This window comes from Eschrichtius robustus, chromosome 20 (assembly GCF_028021215.1).
Source record: "Eschrichtius robustus isolate mEscRob2 chromosome 20, mEscRob2.pri, whole genome shotgun sequence".
NCBI classification, from domain to species: Eukaryota; Metazoa; Chordata; class Mammalia; order Artiodactyla; family Eschrichtiidae; genus Eschrichtius; species Eschrichtius robustus.
In genome coordinates this window covers 55,993,040-56,012,704 of record NC_090843.1, presented here as the reverse complement: position 1 = coordinate 56,012,704, position 19,665 = coordinate 55,993,040, and the positions used below count along the sequence as shown (strand labels likewise).

Below are 19,665 nucleotides of genomic sequence, written 5' to 3'. Positions count from 1 at the left end.
TGTTGCAGCCACCCACAATGTGCACCCTGAGAGGATTCAGGATGGAGAAAAGCAGGATATTGAGCCTACATATAATAGTTAAGGTGTATCTCAAAGGAATGTTTTCAAGGAGCCCAGACTCTTGCATCTTTCCATACCAAGAAAAGTGCTACTAAACTCATTAACTTGAGGTGTCTGATTTTCTTTCATTAACGGTAACCTTTTGAAGTTCCGACTATCTGGTCTTTGTTACAAGAACTCCTGTACATCCTGGCTCCTTCCTTACCTCTTCGGAGCAGTCCCTCAGGGCTATCTGAGAGGCTGTCTTCTGGGGCGGGAGTCCTCAGAAAAGTCCGCTGAATAAAACATAATTCTCAACCTCTAGGCTGTGCATTACTTTTTCAGTCGACACATGCATTATTTTGACTTTTAAAATTAAAAGTTTAAAAAGTGACACCAAAATCCTGGCCAACTGAACCAGAAACGGCCAGGCCATCTGCTAGCTGCCCAGTGCCCTGCTGTCCGGCTGGGGCGGAGGGGTCAGTGCGCGGCGAAGGGGCGGCGGACTGGGGAGGGTGGGGGAGGGGCCGATGGAGGTGGGGGCCGGAAGCGGGAGGCCTGGCGCCTGCGCACTAGCCCAGCATGTTCCGGCAGCGCAGGCGCTCTTCCTCGCGTTTCTCCTCCAGGCGGTTCTCCAGCAGCCTGAGCTCCCTGCGCACCACCTTCCGCATGGACGGCTCCAGCTCCAGCACTTTCTCCAGATCCGCCTTGGCCTCTGCCTCATTCCACACCTCGGCGTGAGCCCGGGCCCGCACGTAGTAGGCCTTCGCGATGCCTGCGGGGAAGATCCAGCTGGACCCGCCACCCAGCCCCAGAGGCAGCCCCGACCCCGTACCCGGCGGGGCTTGGCCAGCTGACACAACCCTTAACCTTGACCCTGATCCTTAACCTCTCTGTGCCTCCAGAGCCCGTCTCCTGCACTATAAAATACGGACGGTAATAATCGCAGTACCTACTTCCCTCCCTTCCGCGGACCCTTCCAAGGCCCTGCAACTAATTTTACATTCACAACTTTCTATTCTTTTCTTACAGAAGCGCCCCTAATGGTGCAAGCTCCAGGCCCAATCCCTGCACCTGTCCCTTACGGTCACTATAAGGACTAAATGAAATGATAAATGCAGAGAATTTAGCGTGTGACGCAGAGTAAGTGATGTAACATTCTTCAAACATCGTCTTCACAAGTATCGCCATATCCGCGCATCACGGATCCTAGAATGTACTTAATATTGTTCTCTGTATTGATTGCCCCCATTTTTAAAACCCGTTTACCGCTGCACACAGGTTTGGTGAACTGCTTATATTTTGCCCTAATGCACCTTAAAATAAAATATCTCCCGCAATAAGTACAGCTCATTCATTACCTGTGGTATCGTTACAGGCTTGGGAAAAACCCTGCTGCGTGGAGGCGAGTGTTGATGCCCTGACAGGGTCAGAAGAGAAGGCCGCGGAGGTCTGTGCACGTGACTCCGGGCCCCTGGGCGGGATTGGGCGCCCCTCCCCGCCCCAGCCCAGGACCCGCTTCACGCCGCCCACCTGGGTGGTGCCGGAGGATGTCACTGGTGTGCTCCAGCACCTCGTAGTACTCGCCCTTCTTCAGCAGACATTGGCAGTAGTTCAGGATCAGGGTGTTGATCATCTTCTCCAGCTTCAACCACTGCACCTCCCAGGGTTTCTCCTGCCCCGTGAAGAAAGGTCTGCGGCTGCCCTGCCCCCACCCCTCTCCCCCCGCGCGCAGGGCCAGTGCAGGGCTGCTCCCCCCACATGCACCCCGCTTCCCAACCCCCTGGCGGCAGCCTCCCACCTTGGTCTGCAGATTCCTCAGGCAGACGATGGCTTCCTGGTACTTGGTAGAAGCCTCCTCGTAGCGGCCCAGCTTGAAGAGCCGGTTTCCTTCTCCATGGAGGATGGGCACCGCCTGCATCTTCTCATCTTTACTCAGGTTCCAGGTCTCCCTCTGGTACTGGCTGGGGGCCTCCACCTGCCCCAAGAGCTGCAGGTCAGTAAGGCAGGGACCCCGAGTGCTCGAAGCCCAGCAGGGCAGGCCCTTTCCCTTGCAGGGAACCAGAGAAAGTGGACCCAGCACATCTTGCTGAAGTCATTTCTTCATTTTCCCCAGTGAAGATCGCGGGCAGAATCATGCTTGCTGGCCAAACACATACAAACGGAGGAAGGAAGCAACAAGCCCCCCACCCAGGGCCTTACCCTAGATCAGAGCCTTTGTGCAAATTAAGAAAAGGTACTCCTTTGTCAACACACTTCTAATATTCAGAAAATTGCCATGATATTCACTTCATTAGAACAGGACACTTTATTGCCTGTTGGAATCTGTTGGAATCTGTTGGAAAAATATTATTATAAAAGCACAAATATATAATGTCTGTAATGAGCACCTTAGAGGGGATGCCCTCTTGCAGTGCACAAGCCACACAACTGTTCAAGCAAGCCCCTTGGTGACACAGTTCTTATTTATTTGCACTCACCCATGTAACCCTCAGGCTGAGCCTCAGCCTTGGCCATTAGCTGAGTCCTGCCCTGGTTTGACCCTCTCCCACCACCCCACAGACAAGGGCCATCAGTCATTCTGGGGTCTGGGGGAGAGATTGTGGATGGTTCCGTGCAGCCTCTCCCACTACTGGAGAATGAGATCGGAACCCACAAACCGTAGGGACTGGGGCTGAGGATGTAATTCTAGACTTTTGGAAAAAAATGGAAGTAGATAACCAATAGAAATAAAATGCCTCCAAGAAGAAAGTAACATTTTTAAAAATTAGTCCCAAAAGGGCTTTTCCCTTGGAAAAGGCAAAGTACCGTTTTTTTGGGGGGGGGGAGGGGTCCAATTCCAGTTCCCCTGTGGTTTATGAACCCTTTATCGTTCTCTAAAGAGGAACTGGGTGATGTCCAGTGACCCGTGGGGCTGGGCTCCCCTTGATGCCCACTGACCCCTGTTGCTCTTCGATGCTGGGACAGTACCTACCCCGCCTCCCATGCCCCAGGGTCACACCTGCAGCAGCTCTATTACGAAGATCAGTGGCTGCGGCTCCTTCTGCAGCTCATCCAGGTCCTCGTAGCCCAGTGTGTGGTAGGCGAACATGTTGGCCAACCCACACGTGTGCACGTGCCACTCAGTGGGGTCCTTGCCCTCCGCCATCTGCCGCAGGCTCCGGGACAAGATGGGGTAGACCCCTGTGTGCTGTGGGGAAAATTGGGCGGATGGCATCAGGCTGTCTGCTCAGAGCCAGCTGGGCCACAGAGAGCCCCACTCTGGGGCCCCCCAGAGCAGGACTCCTGCTCTCTCCCTACACCTGCCCCATGGCTGTTACTACTCATCACCCCGGCGTACCCCCACTAATCACTGTGGTTACCTGTGTGCCAGGGAGAGCGCGCTACACCTATTAGCTCCTTTAATCCTTAAGGTGACCCAACGAGGGAGGCGCTACTATTCTCCCCATTTTAGAGATGTGGGAACTAGAGCCCAGAGAGGTTAAGTGATTTGCTTAAGGTCACACGGCTAGGAAACGAGAGTCAGGTTTCAAACCCAGCTCCGGGGACCATGCTTTAGCCACAATGCTATGCTACCTCTTGCTGGCCCTTGCGGTCGACTGTAACGGGTTTCTCTCCCAAGGAGACCCTCAGTCCATGAAACCTATGACCCGCAGGGACGGGAGCATGGAGAGCTGTGGAAGGAGCAGGGCTCTGGGCCCACGAGGGCCAGGTTGGTGTCCTGATGGTGCTGCTGACTGGCAGTGAGTCCAGGTCACTGCAGCTCCCTGAGCTCCCATCCCCTGGGTTGCACCTATCTGATAGTGAGGCTGGTGTAGGGGTTAAATAAATGAGATGGCGCAGATATAGGGCCAGCTCACCACAGCTTCCCCCAGCACCAGGAGCTGGGGTGGCCACCCTCAGTGTGGAAGAAGGCTAGGAAAATCAGCTGCTTGGCATCAGGCAAGGCCTGTGGCATTTTAGGCCATCTTAGGCCTCAGCTGCCCCATCTGTGAGCTGGGATGCCCCACAGACGAGCTCTGAGAACCGCTCTCCAGGGGCTGGGTTCTGAGATGGCCCATCTCAGGCTCCTGCGCCGCAACTCCAGTAAGACACACCACTGGGAAAGTGAAGGGGCAGGAATGGTTCCGCTTGGTCTCCAAGTCACCAGCAAGAGGATGAAGGTCACCCCTCCCTGCCTGCACCAGCCAGGATTAGCCCGGAGTACCTTCGGCTTCTTTGTGAGCTGGATGACCAGATGGCAGTTAAGCCTGTTGAGATTAAAGCTGGATGAAGAGAGGGAGGGGCCCCCCCGGGAACAGCTTGCTGGGGGGAGGGCGCACTCCTGGCCCTCACATAGCAGCCCCAGCTCGCAGCCCCCTGCCTCCCAGAAAGTCAGTGCTGAGCTGCTGACCCCAGGAATGGGAGGCTGCTTGGACATGACCTCAGACCAATGCCTTGTCCCATTAGCCACCTGCCACCCTAGCGCTACCAGGGATGCTGGTTGGCACGGTGAACTGTAGGATGCCACCGGGAGTGGGCAGAAGTCCCAAGAAGAAGGATACAGGCCAGAAGAAGGAGCAGAACTCCAGGGCCCCGCACCCACCTCTGCAGCACCTCCGCTGAGACTGGGCAGGGGGACCCCAGGACCACTGCCCCTGTCTGGGGCTTCAAGACCACAGCCTGTTTCTGTCTGAGGGGCTCTGCCTATCTGGAAATTGCAAACTGGCATCCTGGAGGCCACATTCAGCTCCCAGATTCGTTTCGTTTTATCCTTCACGTGGTGGGGTTTTTGTGTTAATTAGTTGCCAACACTTAAGCATTGAGAGAATTCATGGACTAATGAAAATCTCTGGTTTGTCTCTAAAACTCAGACTATCCAGCCACACCAGACCTGCCCCTTTCACACAGCAGCCATCCCGTTGGAGCTGAGGGGCAGCTGCCCCCTGCGGATGGAGCAGATGACCTTCAGTCACCCAGGGGCCCTGGCCCTTGTGGTATTTGAGTTTGCAACCCCTGGCCTCACTAGACTGGGCACCAACAGAAAATTCCTCGTAGAGACCAGTGTGCTCCCTGGGTAGAGGGGGTGGTAGTGCATTTCAGGGCAGAAGCTCCCAGAGCCCCTGACGGCCCCTGCTTCTTCACACTCCCTGGCCTGGATGCTACCTCTCTTCCCACTTCTAGGCCTGGTGAACTCCTATTCATCCTTCAACACCCAGCTCAATGCCATCTTCTTGAAAAAATTCCAGTGTGCTCCCCTCCTGTGGCTCTATACCAATCTGTCCTCACTCATTTATATCGTGGTGCTACCTGCCCTGCATTGTAATTGCTTAGGTGTCTGCTCCTCCTCCAGAATTCAAGTTCCTTCAAGGATGGGGACTTTGCCTGTTTAGTCTGTAACAGCTAGCACAGGCCAAACCTGGTGCACTGAATGTTTTCAGATAGATAGACCTACAGATAGATGACGGGTGGATGCTTAGTGATGGAAGAATGGATTATGAATAATTCTGGTTGAAGGGAAGGATGGATGAATTGATGCCTAAGTGTGTGGATAGAAGGATGGATAAAACATGGATGCAGAGGTGGGTAAATGACTCTGGAAAGTGTGTGTGTGTGTGTGTGTGTGTGTGTGTGTGTGTGTGCATGTGCAATCATAGCAGCTGTGAGCTGGGGGGAGATGAGGGGGACTATTGGAAAAACCAGTAATCATCGTGGCATAAAAATTACCAGCCTGTGAGATGGGCAGTGCACTCATGTGACCACTAATGTGATCAAAAGAACACAGAGTCCACAGGAAACCAAGAACCATGCCCACATTATGGGAATAACCTCAGCTTATGGTTTTGCAAACAACAAATCAATCAACCCATCAAAGAATTTGACAGCCTTTTATGCACTCAGCACTCCTACATTAGCAAATATGCATCCTATGGAGAAGGGGCCCTTGTTGGTGACCAAGCTTTGTCTAACATATGGCCTAAATTACGGGCACATCTGGGTCTGAAAAAGTACAGGAGCCCTATAAGCAAAGTCAATAGATACCATTTTAAACTAATTGAAACCACAAAGAAGCCGATTTTCTGAAGACTCGACTTGTTAAAAATAAAACATCTTTTAAAAAATTAAAACATCAGGATAAAGAGTAACATAAGGACTGGTACAAAGAAAAGATGCTCAACTAATATTTGCTAAGTGAATGAAGAAATGAATAACACGTTGGCTAGGATCCCCTAGGGGTAGAGGATGGCATTGCAGCCTGGCTCTATTAGACATTGTAACCGGAAACAGTGCATAAGGAGGGGACCAGGGATCCATCCCTGATCCTATCCCTTAGCTTGTTTGACCCAGAGCAAGTTACTTTCCTCCTCTGAGTCCTTTTTTTAAAATATTTATTTATTTATTTGGTTGCACTGGGTCTTAGTTGCAGCACGTAAGAACTTTAGTTGTGGCATGTGGCATCTAGTTCCCTGACCAAGGATTGAACCCAGGCACCCCCCTGCATTGGGAGTGCAGAGCCTTAACCACCAGACCACCAGGGAAGTCCTCCTTCTCTGAGTCTTATACTTCCTCATCAGTAAATCAAGGAAGTTAGTCTCTAGAATGCTTCTAGCTCAAAATAATAAGCTCCCACTTCTCAATTGCCCTGTCCCATGATTTGCCCTAGTATACATCAGATCAGGTAATCCCCACAACAGCCGCTTAACATGGGGATTTGTTAATTTATAGATGAGGAAATGGAACGCTAGTAGGGAGAAGGGACTTCCCCAGGGTCACACAGCTAATAAATGAGCAGAGTTCAAATTCCGGTCTCTCTTTCGCTCTCAAATTGCTTTTTCAAAAAGTCAGTGGCTCCTGGTGAAATAATGAATCTGGGCATCCACCCAGAATCCAATAATCCTTCCCAAAAGTGAGGGCTGTGAGGTGGGCCCTGCACCCACATCACCAGCCAGCCTTGACATCGATTGTCACTTTAGCAGCACCTATTCTTTTGGGGGAACCCATCTTCATCGCTACCGTAGCTGAGAAGGAGCAGGCAGGGTTCTCTCTCCAGAGTTTTGTTTTACCCTCTCTTTCCTGAAACACAGCAGCCCTGCAAAGCGGATGGGCGGGGCCTACTTACGATGGTGTCACACCAGAACTCGGCCACCTCGCTGACCCGCATGGACGTCAGCAGGATCTCCCAGACCTCCAGCTTGAACATGTTCCCGATGATGATGTGCATGGGATGGCCCACCTGCTTGCTGTCATCTATCACCGTCCGCTCCTCATCACATTTCAGGGTTCGGAAATGAAAGGTCACCTGGTCACCAAGAGAGCAGACCCTGGTCTAGACATACCTCCCGAGGCCCAGCAGAAGCCACCCCTATCACCGACTCCCTGGGCTGTCCTCTCCCAGCCCCAATCAGACCTTAGAGCATCCCCCGCCAGCCTGCACTCCCCCACTCCCTCCTAAAGGACCCCATCCCACTCTCGACAGCTCTGCAGGTCAGGAAGTCTTTCCTTAAACACGCCCTAGATCTGAGGCCGCAGACCCAGACACATCCATCATCCATCTAGGAGCCCACCAGAGATTCCCGGACAAACACCCTGAGCCCTGAAGGCCCTTCCTTCTCCCACAGCATTTGGGACTTCAGAAAATTCCCAAAGCCCCACCCGCACTCCACGCTGAAGTTTAATTGAAGTTTAATTTGCAAAGTATCAAAAACACCCCGTGAATGGGCACCACTTCAGAGCTACCCAGATGCCTGGGGCAGAGGGAAGGGGAGGGGCGGTTGATAATTCCAGCAAGGACCTCCTGGCCATTTGTTGGCAAAGCTGACGAAGGCTGTTTGCAGTGCCCTGTGGCCAAGCTGGAATGCAGAAGGCTGCCATGGGGGCTTTTAACTGGTCTGGGGGGGGGGTGGGCCCCACTCACTCGGGCTCCGGTGATGAAGTTTGGGAGCTCCCCCGTGCCCCCATGCAGAATGGTTTTCTTGATCCCTTCCACGTTGAGGAGCAGAGCGGCGTCCATGGCTCCAGGTGCGGGGTGACGTCCAGCCCAGCTGAGATAATCTGCCTAGAGGAAGGCACTTAGGTGGCTGAGCGGGGGAAGGGCGGGGGTGGGCGGAGCGGGGGTTGGGTGTGAATGCGAGGGATAAGGTGAGGCCACTCCCGGCAGGCTGGCCGCTGCCCCATCCTCTGCTTCTAGCAGTGACGCAGGGACCCTGCCTGACATCCACTGTTACTGCCTCAGCTTCTGTTCTAGCCCACCCTAAGGAGGAAGGAAGACAGCTGGAGCTTTCTTAAAGAAGACAGGAGGGGACTTCCCTGGTGGTCCAGTGGTTAAGACTCCGGGATCCCAATGCAGGGGGCCAGGGTTCAATCCCTGGTCAAGGAACTAGATCACGAACACAGCAAAGAACATCCCACACGCGGCAACAAATATCCGCGTGCTGCAGCTAAGACCCCGCGCAGCCAAATAAATAAATATTAAAAAAAAAAAAAAAAAAAAAGAAGAAGAAGAAGACAGGGGATGAGGAGTAGCAGCAGGAGAGAGGCCTCAGGCCACTGAAGGAGGAAAGGAGGGGGCACCGGAAGCCCCCTTTGCCCTGCCTGGTCCTGGAGCGTTGGTCCCGGTCTCAGACTCTTAGTCCCTTTGGAGCCCAGGCCGGGGTGCAGTCCTGCTTCCCTCTTTTCTGTGTCCCGCTATCTCCTCCCCAAGATCTGCCCGCAGGTTTCTGGCTTGGGAGAGCGCTAGACGGAGTAAGAGAAGAGGAGCACGTTTGGAGAAAGCTGAGGAACCCCCACCAGCCATGCTCCTGTCTCCCCTACAGGTCTGGCTGAGGACAGTGAGCTCTCCCGTCCCCTTTGCGGGGTCTCATCCCTGTGCCCTGGCACCCAGGCAGAGCTTATTCTGGGCATTTGGGGTTTAAAAGTGAAAAATGATGTGAAGACGTGGTGTTTGGCGCCACCTTGTGGCCAGTTCAAGTTCTCATGCCTCGGCTCCCCCAGGCCTTGAGGGTGATAAGGATTCTGAGCAGCACAAAACGTGCTCTTCTTGACCAGAGGCTGTGTTACAGGGAGCAGGGACACAGGACCCTGCCACAGGGAGAGACGAGAACACGGCACTAGGAGCCCAGGAGAGCTGCGTTCAAAGGGCTGAGCCCACCTCTTATTTCCTGACCTTGTGGCTTTGGGTATCTCTCACCCTATCTCCACTTTCCCAACTGAAATGGGAAAATCGACCTCTCCTGCCTCCCTCTCTGTGAAATTGAGAAGTTTCCCTGAAAAGTGAGTGGGACCCCCCAAACCCAGCATCCCTAAAAGTTTTGACTCCCATGAGGAACCACTGGCATACAGCAGGGCCAAGCCTGGGCCAACTGGTCTGGGCCACAAACCCAGACTGGAGCAGCTCAATCACCCCTCCAAGACCCCTCCCTGAGTGCTCAGAACCTCCCCACTGTGGGCCCAGCTCCATCTCTCTCTGGGGACAGGGGATAAGGTGGAGGGGGGTTACAGAGGTCCTCCTTTTCTGTTCCATTCTTTCTGCAGCCACATAGCAACCTAGAGCAGTCTGCATGCGTAGGAGGTAAGATGGATACTTAGATGGTAAAACTACAAAGAAAAATCAGAGCGATTCCCATAAAAGTCAAGGGAGAGAGGACCAGAGCAGGGGCAGTGGTTGCTTCTGGGGTCCTGGCAATATTCTGTTTCTTCACCCAGGCGATGGTTACATGGGTGTTGGCTTTATAAGTATTCATGCTACTAGCCTTTACGTTTTAGGCATTTTTCTGTCCGTGATATCATTCACAATGGAAGAAAAAGTTCTAATTGGGTCTCACCTTGTTCAAAACTCTCCCTCTGTTTCAATTGCTTCCCTTTGCAGAGAGTCGAAAGGCACACATGGGGACTTCCCTGCGGTCCAGTGGTTAGGACCCCATGCTGCCATTGTAGGGGAGGGACGTGGGTTCAATCCCTGGTCAGGGATGTAAGATCCCACATGCCACGTGGTGCGGCCAAAAAAAAAAGAAACAAAGAACGAAAGGCGCACATGGATTGCAGAAATACCTAGGGGTTGAACTGACAAATTTGGCCCATGGTTGGCAAGGGTGAGGGGTACAAGCAGAAGGGGGTGTTGAAGCTGAGGCCGGAAGTTTCAGTTTCACTGCTGAGAAAAATGAGGTGCTCAGGCCACAGCCTCCAGAGGGACCCCCAGCCACTGTTTGGCCCACAAACTAACCTCCTAATGGACTTCATAAAAATGCAATTCTAATAACCTCAGTCCCCTCTGAAAATTCAACAAAGGCTTCCCACCGCCATCAGGATAAATTCTAAGCTCCTTCCTTGGCTGATGGGGTCCTTCAAGCCCTGCCTCTTGCCATCCGGCTCCTGGCCTCTCCATCTCGCTCAGCCTTCCTCTGCTCCTGGAACTTGATGGAGCTCTGGCCTCCCAATATCGGCCTTTGCAGATCCCTCTATTGGAAATCCTCTTCGGCTTTGTCCCCCTAACTCATCAGCTAAAACATCATATGCTAAGGGAAGCCTGCCCCGACCCCCCAGCTCCAGTGGGTTCCCCATTCCTTTTACACCCTCTCATCATCCCCTAGCACCTCACATTCATGACATTTTGCACAGTTTAATGTCTGCTTCTTGCATCACACTGGCAGTTCCATGAGGTCAAGGTAACTGGTGGAAGTTTTTCTGTTGGACAGGGAGCCTTCAGGTCAGGGCAGGGCTGGAGCTCCTTCTCCTCCTCCAACCTCCTCCCCAACAGAGGCAAGGATGGAGCTGGACCCAGAAAGCCTCAGCCTGGAACCACGGACTGGTTTTTCCTCGTTACAAGGAGGACCAGGAGCCCCTGTACCCACCACCCCTCCGCCGGGAGCCTGCTTGCCTCCGTACATTTTCCTTCCCACCACCTTGCTCCACCCTCCACAGGAGGCCAATAGAGAGGCTCCTCATTCAGAAGAAATTGTTTCTTCCTCCTCTTGTTGCCATGGAGACCGCTCTCCTTCACCTGCCCTTCCAGTCACAGAGCTGAGGGAGGCGGGCTGAAAGCTTCAAGCAGGGAGGGCCTCAGCGTGCATTCAACCCCTCGTTCCTGATGCTTGATGAGGCCGTGGAATCTCAGGGTAAGAATTCAGGTTTCAAAGTCAAACCTTCAGGGTTTAAGTTCCAGCTCCGACTCTCTGTTCCATCTTAGGTGAGACACCTCACCCGTCTGAATCTCAGTTTTGTCATCTGTAATGGGAATAAAAATAGTACCTGCTTCATAGCGTTGCTGTGAAGATTAAGGAAGATTAAAGAAAGGAAATGCACTTAGCAGACACATGGTAAGGGCTTCACGCATATAAGCTATTGTTGTATAGATGCCCGTGATGTACGAGCCAGGCACTGCGACAGGAAGACGGGCATGGATGGACAATGGCAACACGACAACCAATTTGGGAGGATTTGTTTCTACGTGTGTCATCTTCCCTGAGTCTTTCCCACATGTTCAACTTAGTTTCCAGAAAAATAATAACTCTTGCTTTCCCCCCTCATATTTCATTGGTAGAGGACACAAATTAAATTCCCTAATTACAATAATAAATCCAAAAAGCATACAAGAAGTGTGGGAACAAACACTTCCGACGCTTGGGAAACAACTCAGCTAGGGGAAGAAGTTGAGCAGGCAAAACCGAGCAGCGTTTTTCAAACCGCAGCTCACAACTCTTAGAGAGCCATTGTAACATAAACTTAGCGAGCTGTCACCAGGATTTTTTTTTTTTTTAATGAAATAGAAAATATGTCAAAGCACCTCACACATAGTCAAGTATCGTTTCAGGAAACTTTTGTTTTAGTTACACATATGGGTGTGTGCTGGGGGTCTCCCCTGGGTCCTGGGCCCCCAAACATGATGTTCCTTGTGCAAGAAGAACCCCCCTTTCCCTGCCTCCTACCTCCCCACATACACACTCAAACACACACAAACACACACATTCTTTGCTTGGTGAACTCATTTTCTAGGTCTCAGCTTTAAGTGACATAATTTTTGTGTCATAATTTTCTTTGATGAATCGATTACTGGTTATTTAATTTATTCATGTCCGTTTCTCCCCACACACTAGATCTGAGCTCCTGGAGGTAAGGAATGCATCCGTTTTGTTGACCTTTGTGGACCGTTGTTAGCACAGTGCTGAATCTATCAAGACACAAGTAGGTATTTGGAAAGACACATGAGGGGACATGGGGAAGGAGAAGGGGGGCCGGGAGAGACCAGGGTTGGATACACCTGCCGGGGAGAGGTGCAAGCTGAGGAGATGCAGTGTGGTACGCTGGTGAGGCTCATGGACCCTGGTCCCAGACTGAGTTTGAATCCTTGCTGCATACTAACCGGGGGAAATTGGGGCCCCACCTGACCTCCCTACACCTCCATTTCCTCATCTAGTCCTTGGCTGCAATGAGGGGTTCATGAGTTCCTCCTGTAAAGTGCTTGGAACACCAGTACCTGGTGTATAGTAAGTGCCTCGTATTAATCGTTCTCCTCCCATGGGGAGGGTCCCTTCGCAAGGGTGTGGGTGAGATCACCCAGAGGTGAAGAATAGGGTTAAGGACTGAGCTTCAAGGGGCCCATCAGTCGAAACTCGGGGTGGGGGGTGGAGGGTTTTAGGTGAGGACGGCAGCAAGGAAACGGAAGGGAGAGCATGGCTAATACTGCTTTGAGGTGAAGGGGGGACGAGGCTTTCTAAACGGTGGATTTTTTAGTTTGGATGCTAAAGGGAGGGAGGGAGGCACTCAGCTGGATAGAGGGGACGGGGCGGGGAGCGTACTTGGAGGAGGAGGGGAGGTGCACCCAATCTGTCCCCTCTTCCAGGATGGACTTTCCTGGGGGTCAGCGCGGGTGGCAAGTTTGGGGGACAGAGGGTCAGTCTCCGGAAGGCACAGGGTCACGAGGGAAGTTTGAAACAAAACTTCCACAGGAACCCAAGGTTCCGAGCTCCCCCAGCCCAGGCTCTTTCTTACCAAACCACTGAGACCTCCAAGCAGGATGGGAGGGGCCCCTAGGAGCTCGGGACCCCGCCTCCGCCCCGCCCGGTCAGACCAGCCAGAACCCTTTGTAGTTAAGGAGGGAGCCCAGCGACCGGGGGCCGAGCGTCAGGAGGTGGCGCCGGGGCTGAGCCGGCGCGGGGGAAGGATTCCTCAAGCTGAGCGGGCGGGACCCCAGAATACAAAGAGGCCTCAACGCGCGGCTCCCGGCCCGCCAGACATCCAGAGGCATGAATGGGGAAGGCCGGGCCAATCCGAGGCAAGATTCACAGCCGCGGGCGCAGGGGCCAATGGGATCCCCGACGAGGCAGCGAGGCGGAGACGGAGCCAATCAGCTGTGAGGACAGGGCCAGGGGGCGGATCCACGCGATGTTTCAAATCGTCTGGATGGGTGAGGAGCAGCTGTGCTCGGCGTCTGGTCAGCGTTGGGCGCTGTTGGGTGAGTGCGGGCCGGGGCGTGGTAGGGCCTCTGTTCAGAAGGGACGGGAGGTGGGGAGAGGGGACCTCCCGTTAGGACGGACACGGTATGTGGGGCTTCTGGGTATAGCCGGATGGACATTGGGGTGTCTGGTCAGCCCGCCAGAGCGCGTGGGGTCAGGGCGAACCCGTGAAAGAGCCGCTGGTCCTGCCCTGGACCAAGTGCTGAGGCTCGGTGGCGGCCGGCCAGTCCTGACTGCCTCCCTCTCCGCCTGAGGCAGATAACGGAAAGGAGGCTGGGATGAAAAGACAGCTTGTTTCAGACACTTGCAGCCCGGGACACCTTGCTGACCGGCCTTGTTCAGCCTCTACCCTCTCTGGGCCTCGCTGACCCATCTTCCAGGAAGCATCCTCCTTCCTGCACCCACAGTTGCCAAGTGCCCCACCCCACGGGCCCCCATCCCATCTCTTTCCCCGGTACTCAGGGTGTCTTCGAAGCCTGGGAAAGGGACGGTGGGGGGACGCCTTGCTGACCTCCCTTTGATCTCCTCTCCAGGGTCTGCTGGGCAGAACAGACTCTCGGCCAGGCAGATGGCTTCTCGGTGGCCGGCTGTGGGGACCTCCATGCGCCGGAGGTCCCTACAGAGCCAGGAGCAGCTGGAGGAGAGCGAGGCCCTACAGCCTGCAGTTGGCCACCCAGACAGCTCCAGCGGGGCCCTGGACTCCCTGTGCAGACAGTTCCAAAGGAGGCTGCCCCTGAGAGCAGTCAGCCTGAACCTCAGGGCGGGCCCCTCCTGGAAACGCCTGGAAACCCCAGAGCCAGGACAGCCCGGCCTCCAGGCTGCAGCTCGCTCAGCTAAGAGCGCCTTGGGTGCCGTGTCCCAGGTAATGTCGAACGTGTCCAGGTATGGAGGGCTTTCTTGATGCTGGATAATAGCTGCCCCCGAGGAGCCCCCAAGAATATAGACTCTGTGAAGACAGGGCCTTTGATTTGTTCATTGCTGTGTCCCCAGCACTCCAAATAGTTCCTGGCACGTAGCAGGTGCTCAACAGATAGCTGAATGAGTGAATGAAAGCAGTGTTGTGAGGAAACAGGGCCTCATAAGACAAGATGATAGAGCTGTATTGTGATAGGAAATTACATTCAAGGGGCTAATGGTGGGGGAACACCAAAAAGAAGCTTAGTCAGTGAAGGCTTCCCGGAGGAGGTGATTCCGTGGAATTCGCCCAGGAAAGGGGGAAGTATGAGGAGTGTACAAGGCAGGTGAAATAGTCCAGACCCAGGGCTGAGGGAGGGCAAGATGCTGAAGAGAACTGGCAGGAACTTAGTCTACGTGTGGCCGGAGGACAGCGAGCAACGTGGGACGTGAGAGGGGGTTCGGTGTGCCGAACATGTTTAGATGCTCCCAAGAGCGATTGGGAGCCCTGGGAACCAGTGGGAAGAATTTGCACCATGGTGGGAATTGGGTCCGATTAGCATCTTAGAACTTGTTCTTTAGCTACTTGATGAAAAGGGGGTTAGAAGAAGATTCGCCTCTGAGGGGGTCTGGGGGTCTGGCCTTGCAGAGGAGTGAGCAACTCCAAGAACTGCTCAGAAGGTAGCTTTGAGAGGATCTGGTATCAGATGAGAGGTGTGGGCAGGAAGAGGCCATGTGTGCTGGGGTGACGGGTCCCTGGGCCTCCCAAGTGGCTGTGTCTCCAAACCTAGAGCTGGAGGTGTGGGGAGGCGTCACCTAGGAAGGACAGGAGCTGTGAGAGTGGACAGGCCTCCAAGGAGAGAACTGGGGGTGGGCAGGGCATCTCCTTGCTGTCTGAGTGGGAATCTGAAGGTTTGGGAGAGGGAAGCATTTCTGGACCCTTTGAGGAGAAGTCTCTGAGCCAAATGTCAGTCCCTGAGAAGGGTCTCTGTGCAACAGTGTGGACGGTAGATTAGAGTGAGGGAGACCAGAAGCCGGGAGAGAAATTATTTCACGGTATCCTGTGGGTAGGCCTGGTCTCCTCTGGGCCTCCCCTTTGAGTCTGGGTCAGTCTGTCCCGAAAGAGGGTTTGGACTTAGACCAAACGCAGACTCCATGAGCCAGCGCGGTTCTGCTGCTGACCACGCACTCACCCCCGGGGGCCCTGAGCTGGGTCCTTGCCGTGGACCCATTCCCCATGGACTCATCTGCAACCCTCACCCTGAGACTAAAAGCTGCATGGATTTGTAGGACCAGCTGGTGGGCAGAAGTGTTGGGGGCATGGCCTGGGGACTCTGGGGTAGCTCACTCTTGGCTTGTCCGTGCTGACCTTTCCGTGTACCTGTCGCAGAGAATCCAGGAGTCCTGCCAAAGTGGCACCAAGTGGCTGGTGGAAACCCAGGTGAAAGGCAGGAGGAGGAAGAGAGGGGCACAGAAGGGCAGCGGCCCCCCCGCTCGCAGCCTGAGCCAGAGGAGCGCCCGGCTATCAGTGGCTGCCCCTGCCCGCCCAGCCCTGGACCCCCGGGAGAGGGCGCAGCACCGCCTCTCCACCCCGATGGGCCCGCGTGCCCACCCTCGGCGGCGGTCCAGGAGGGAGGCTGCCTTCCGGAGCCCCTACTCCTCAGCAGAGCCCCTCTGCTCCCCCAGGTACGTGCGGTAGTGTCTGCCCCGCAAACACTAACTGGGCCCTGGGGGCTGCTGAGCCCCTCCTGGGGCTACCTGGAGCCAGGGACACCCTGAGCGGAATCACATCCGTGCTGTGGCCCAGCTCTGCGCCCTGCAAGTGGGGGATCTGGGGAGGTCCTTCAGGGCCTTAGTTTCTCCGTCTGCCAAAGGAAGAGACGAGCTTAACTCTGGGAGGATCACAGTCGCCCGAGCCTCCGGGGAACCCAAAAGCAAGTTCTGAAGCCATCCGGAGGGCTGAGGCTCACCTGTCTACAAGATCACCTGCCCTTGACCTTGTGGGCCTTGATCCAGCTTTTCTCTGCCATCTGCTCCAAGCTGCTCTGATGTCACTTCCTGGAATGGGGGTCTGCGGTGACACGTTCCCAGCCCGTGTGGGTCATCTGGGCCCATACACCAGGCCGGGTGCTGGATGGGAAGGGCTCCTATCACAGGTTTCCAACTAGTGACTGATATGTGTGGCTTTTCCTTCCGTTCAGCGAGTCTGACAGTGACCTAGAGCCCGTGGGGGCAGGAATCCAGCATCTCCAGAAGCTGTCCCAAGAGCTGGATGAGGCCATCATAGCCGAGGAGAGGTGAGCTGGCATACCATGCTTCAAAGGGACATGGCCGGGAGGGTCCGCCTTGAGCCAGCCACTTTTTTTTAGGCAGGCTCTGGCTCTGCCCTGCTGTGGGACCCTGGTTGGCCCTCTCCCTCTCTGAGCCTCTGTCTCCTCTGCAACATGCCTTGGTCTCCTCCTTGATGAAAGACCTAGATTGGGGTGGTGGTTAAGGACATACCCTGCACGTATGTGGCCCCCTGGGCCTTGGTCCCCCACATTTGTCCATCACGTGTGGCCAGGTCCCTGGTTCCTGAAAGACCCGCCCTTCCTCTGCCACTCCCCATGGCTCCTCTCAGCCCTGCCCGCCCATGGAACTGGGGAAAGCATCCTGGCTGCTGTGAAATGCCTGGTCTGTCTGCTTAGGACACCATCCCGGGGGCAGGGCCTGGGCCTGGAGCTGCCCTAACTGGGGGCCGTTTGTACGTGGCTGTGACGGCCTCTGAGGCAGGGCCTGCCGGCTCTGACTACATGCTGAGTGGGCCACGTCCCGCCACGTTGCCAGGTCTGCTCTTGTCTAGCTCAGGTGGGGAGGGTCCCTCAAAGCCTGCGGCACCCAGTGGCATCTGTCCCTCCTGCTTTCCCACCTCTAGTGGCGACATGACTGTTTCTCTCATTCATGACTGAGGACAGCATCCTGCAGGTAATGCCCTCCTCCTAAGCAGCTTTCTCTGTGTCTTCCCCCTCCTCCTCCTCCTCCTCCTCCTCCTCCTCCTCCTCCTCCTCCTGCACGAGCCCGTAGACATACTTGGAGGCATGTTAAAGAACTGAGTCTTTTCTGGAAAAAGCCACAGAGCCAATGGGCCCCACAGAGCAGGAAGGTGCAAGTCTTCTGAGCTGCTCGGAGCCGGAGCTGCTGACCTCACTGGGCCCATCACTGATGGAGCAGAGCATACCTGGGCCCCAGGCAGCCGCAGCCACCTTCCAGCACCTCATTTCGGGGGGCAGTCTATGGTGTCCCCGCCTCCCCTGGCTTCAGCACTGTGAGGGGCATGAAGGGAGCTCTGTCTTGCAGGAAGCAAGCCATAGCTGACCACCATGCCCGCACACCCAGGATCCGCGCCTCCCGGGAGTTCCTGGAGGACCCGGGAGCTGGCAGTGCCCCTGGGCCGCTGCAAACAAGGACCAGACTAACAAGGGCCTGCTTGTTAGCTTGGAGGCTGCTCGGGGGTCTCTGCTCTCCTGCTCCAGCTACGTCCCCGCCCGCCAGCGACCACTTGCCGCAGTCTGCGACTGACTCGGGGAGACCTCGGAGAGGCGGGGGGAACTGTTCATTCTACTCCCCTTTGGGGCTTAGAAACTCATCCCACACGTGAGCTTTACAGTTGCTTCACTTGTAACGTGAAGTGCAAGCACAAGGTAATATCTGAGAGCTCTGAGCTGTGTACCCAGGAGTAGGGTCTGCAAAGAGTCATCTCCTGTGTCACCAGCGCAGTGGCTCTTGGGAACCCAGATTCTAGCCCTGCTGCCCACAGCAGAGCCCCGGAAGAAGGGATGGGAGAGAGTTCCAGGCCCCAAGACCCTGAGTCCACAGGTACCTATTTACATTCTCAGCACAGGGCACCGTGGGCGTTCAGGGAGAGGTAGCCCTGTTCAATAGCAATTTCTGCCCTTTGTAAATTATTTAAGAAATCTGCTTTGTCATTTTATTCGAAACAAACCAGTGTATGACTTTCCTAGATAACACTGCTTTTTCATAATAAAGACACTCTTTCTGTATCTGACATCTCTTCGTTGTCACCCTACCCCCTGCACCGCTCTGAGCAACAGGTCTGTGGTCTAGGGCCCGGCTTTGTCCCCCTCATCCACCCCGACTCCAAGCCAGCCTGCCCCCAGCTCAGGCAGAACATGAGCAACGGGAAAGGTCTCTCGGCTTAGTTCAGAGCAAAGCACATTTTAAAGGCAAATAAGGTTTTTATTTAAGTGACAACATTTGAGAGTTAAAAACCAACTCACATCAAAATCAAGACCAGTTGTAAAAATCTTTTAACTCCGTAAGCTGTTTTTTTCTTGTTAGAAATCTGATATTTTACATTTTCTTTTCTAACGGATTTTGTACAAGGCAGCCATGAGAAATAGAATAAACCTTTTTCACCACAGAACCGTCCACCACAAATAATACTGAGAGTTACATACTTAGGAACAGTCAGACGGACAAGATCAGACCGGCTGCCACCGCCGAGTAAACAAACAGAAAAGGACAGCGGGGTCCGAGGGTGGGAGTCCCTGCGAGCGAGCCACCCTACCGTCCCACTCCTCCTTGGTGTCACCTGCCTCTCCTTGTGCCAGTGAGGGTGGCAGTCAAATTCCTGATTTTTTTTTTCCCATCCACTCTGTTGATTTCTCAGCAAGGAGACAAGGACCCAGGCCAGGCCTCGCTGCTTGGACTTAACCCTACTTAGGACGGGGGGTGGGAGGGGAGGTTTCTTTTGGCTGAGCCAAAGAGAATAGGTTTCCAGAGCACTGGGCACCCAAACCCCCAGGGATTCGGCAGGAAAGTTGGTTATTTAAGGCGGGGTCAAGCTGAGGCTCCGCAGGCAGGGCTCCCCTCCCGGGCAGGGCTGCACCTGGGCTGGGTGGGCGAGTGTCCCCCACAAAACCGGCGCCACCTCGGGACCCATTTCCACCTGCCTCAGGGTCCGCCTTTCATTTAACAATCGGCGCCACGTTTTGTTGGCAGGGCACTTCCGGGGCGTGGGTCTGGGCTCCAAAGCCGTCAAAGTACAGTTTAAAACCAATGAGATCCAGCCTCCCCTCTTTCAGGGAGCCCACCCCACCCCAGTAATGTCTGGAATCCTGGGGTTCAAATATGTTGGTTTTCTGTGGCCCAGCACCCAGACTGGAGGGCCCTTTTTCCAAATGCATGAGTCTTACATTAAAAAAAAAAAAAAAAAGGTATCTGTTGCGGAGCCTAAGAGAGGAGTTGAGATCTTTAGAAAAATGCCATGAGGCCGGAAGAGCAGGCCCTGGCTACAGATGCACCC

At 54.5% G+C, this 19,665-nt stretch overlaps 2 protein-coding genes across 4 annotated transcripts; one reads left to right on the top strand and one right to left on the bottom strand.

Moving 5' to 3' along the window:
- Nucleotides 1-611: 611 nt before the first annotated feature.
- Nucleotides 612-8,029, bottom strand: AIPL1 (aryl hydrocarbon receptor interacting protein like 1). Its single transcript, XM_068530908.1, has 6 exons — nt 7,934-8,029; nt 7,139-7,318; nt 3,041-3,229; nt 1,841-2,017; nt 1,573-1,714; nt 612-814 (listed from the first exon to the last, which is right to left on the bottom strand). Exons 1-6 carry the CDS (start codon nt 8,027-8,029, stop codon nt 612-614), a joined length of 987 nt encoding a protein of 328 aa, XP_068387009.1.
- A 5,379-nt stretch (nt 8,030-13,408) lies between these two features.
- On the top strand, nt 13,409-18,400 carry PIMREG (PICALM interacting mitotic regulator). 3 transcript variants are annotated; one of them, XM_068530704.1, is made up of 6 exons: nt 13,409-13,465; nt 14,000-14,328; nt 15,751-16,046; nt 16,562-16,657; nt 17,275-17,324; nt 17,736-18,400. In XM_068530704.1, the coding sequence occupies exons 1-5, from the start codon at nt 13,414-13,416 to the stop codon at nt 17,306-17,308; spliced, it is 807 nt and encodes a 268-aa protein (XP_068386805.1). In that variant the 5' UTR covers nt 13,409-13,413; the 3' UTR covers nt 17,309-17,324; nt 17,736-18,400. The 3 variants fall into 3 exon arrangements, with proteins under 3 accessions (XP_068386805.1, XP_068386804.1, XP_068386806.1); XM_068530703.1 differs by having other exon boundaries at nt 17,697-18,400; XM_068530705.1 differs by lacking the exon at nt 13,409-13,465 and adding an exon at nt 13,503-13,550 and having other exon boundaries at nt 17,697-18,400.
- Nucleotides 18,401-19,665: the final 1,265 nt, after the last annotated feature.

Coding starts and splice junctions, on each gene's coding strand:
- PIMREG (XM_068530704.1), top strand. CDS start 13,414: ATGGGTGAGGAGCAGCTGTGCTCGGCGTCTGGTCAGCGTTGGGCGCTG. Junction 13,466..13,999: donor TCAGCGTTGGGCGCTGTTGG/GTGAGTGCGGGC, acceptor TCTCCTCTCCAG/GGTCTGCTGGGCAGAACAGA. Junction 16,047..16,561: donor GAGCCCCTCTGCTCCCCCAG/GTACGTGCGGTA, acceptor CCTTCCGTTCAG/CGAGTCTGACAGTGACCTAG.
- AIPL1 (XM_068530908.1), bottom strand. CDS start 8,029: ATGGACGCCGCTCTGCTCCTCAACGTGGAAGGGATCAAGAAAACCATT. Junction 2,018..3,040: donor TCGTAATAGAGCTGCTGCAG/GTGTGACCCTGG, acceptor CTCTTGGGGCAG/GTGGAGGCCCCCAGCCAGTA. Junction 1,715..1,840: donor TGAGGAATCTGCAGACCAAG/GTGGGAGGCTGC, acceptor TTCACGGGGCAG/GAGAAACCCTGGGAGGTGCA.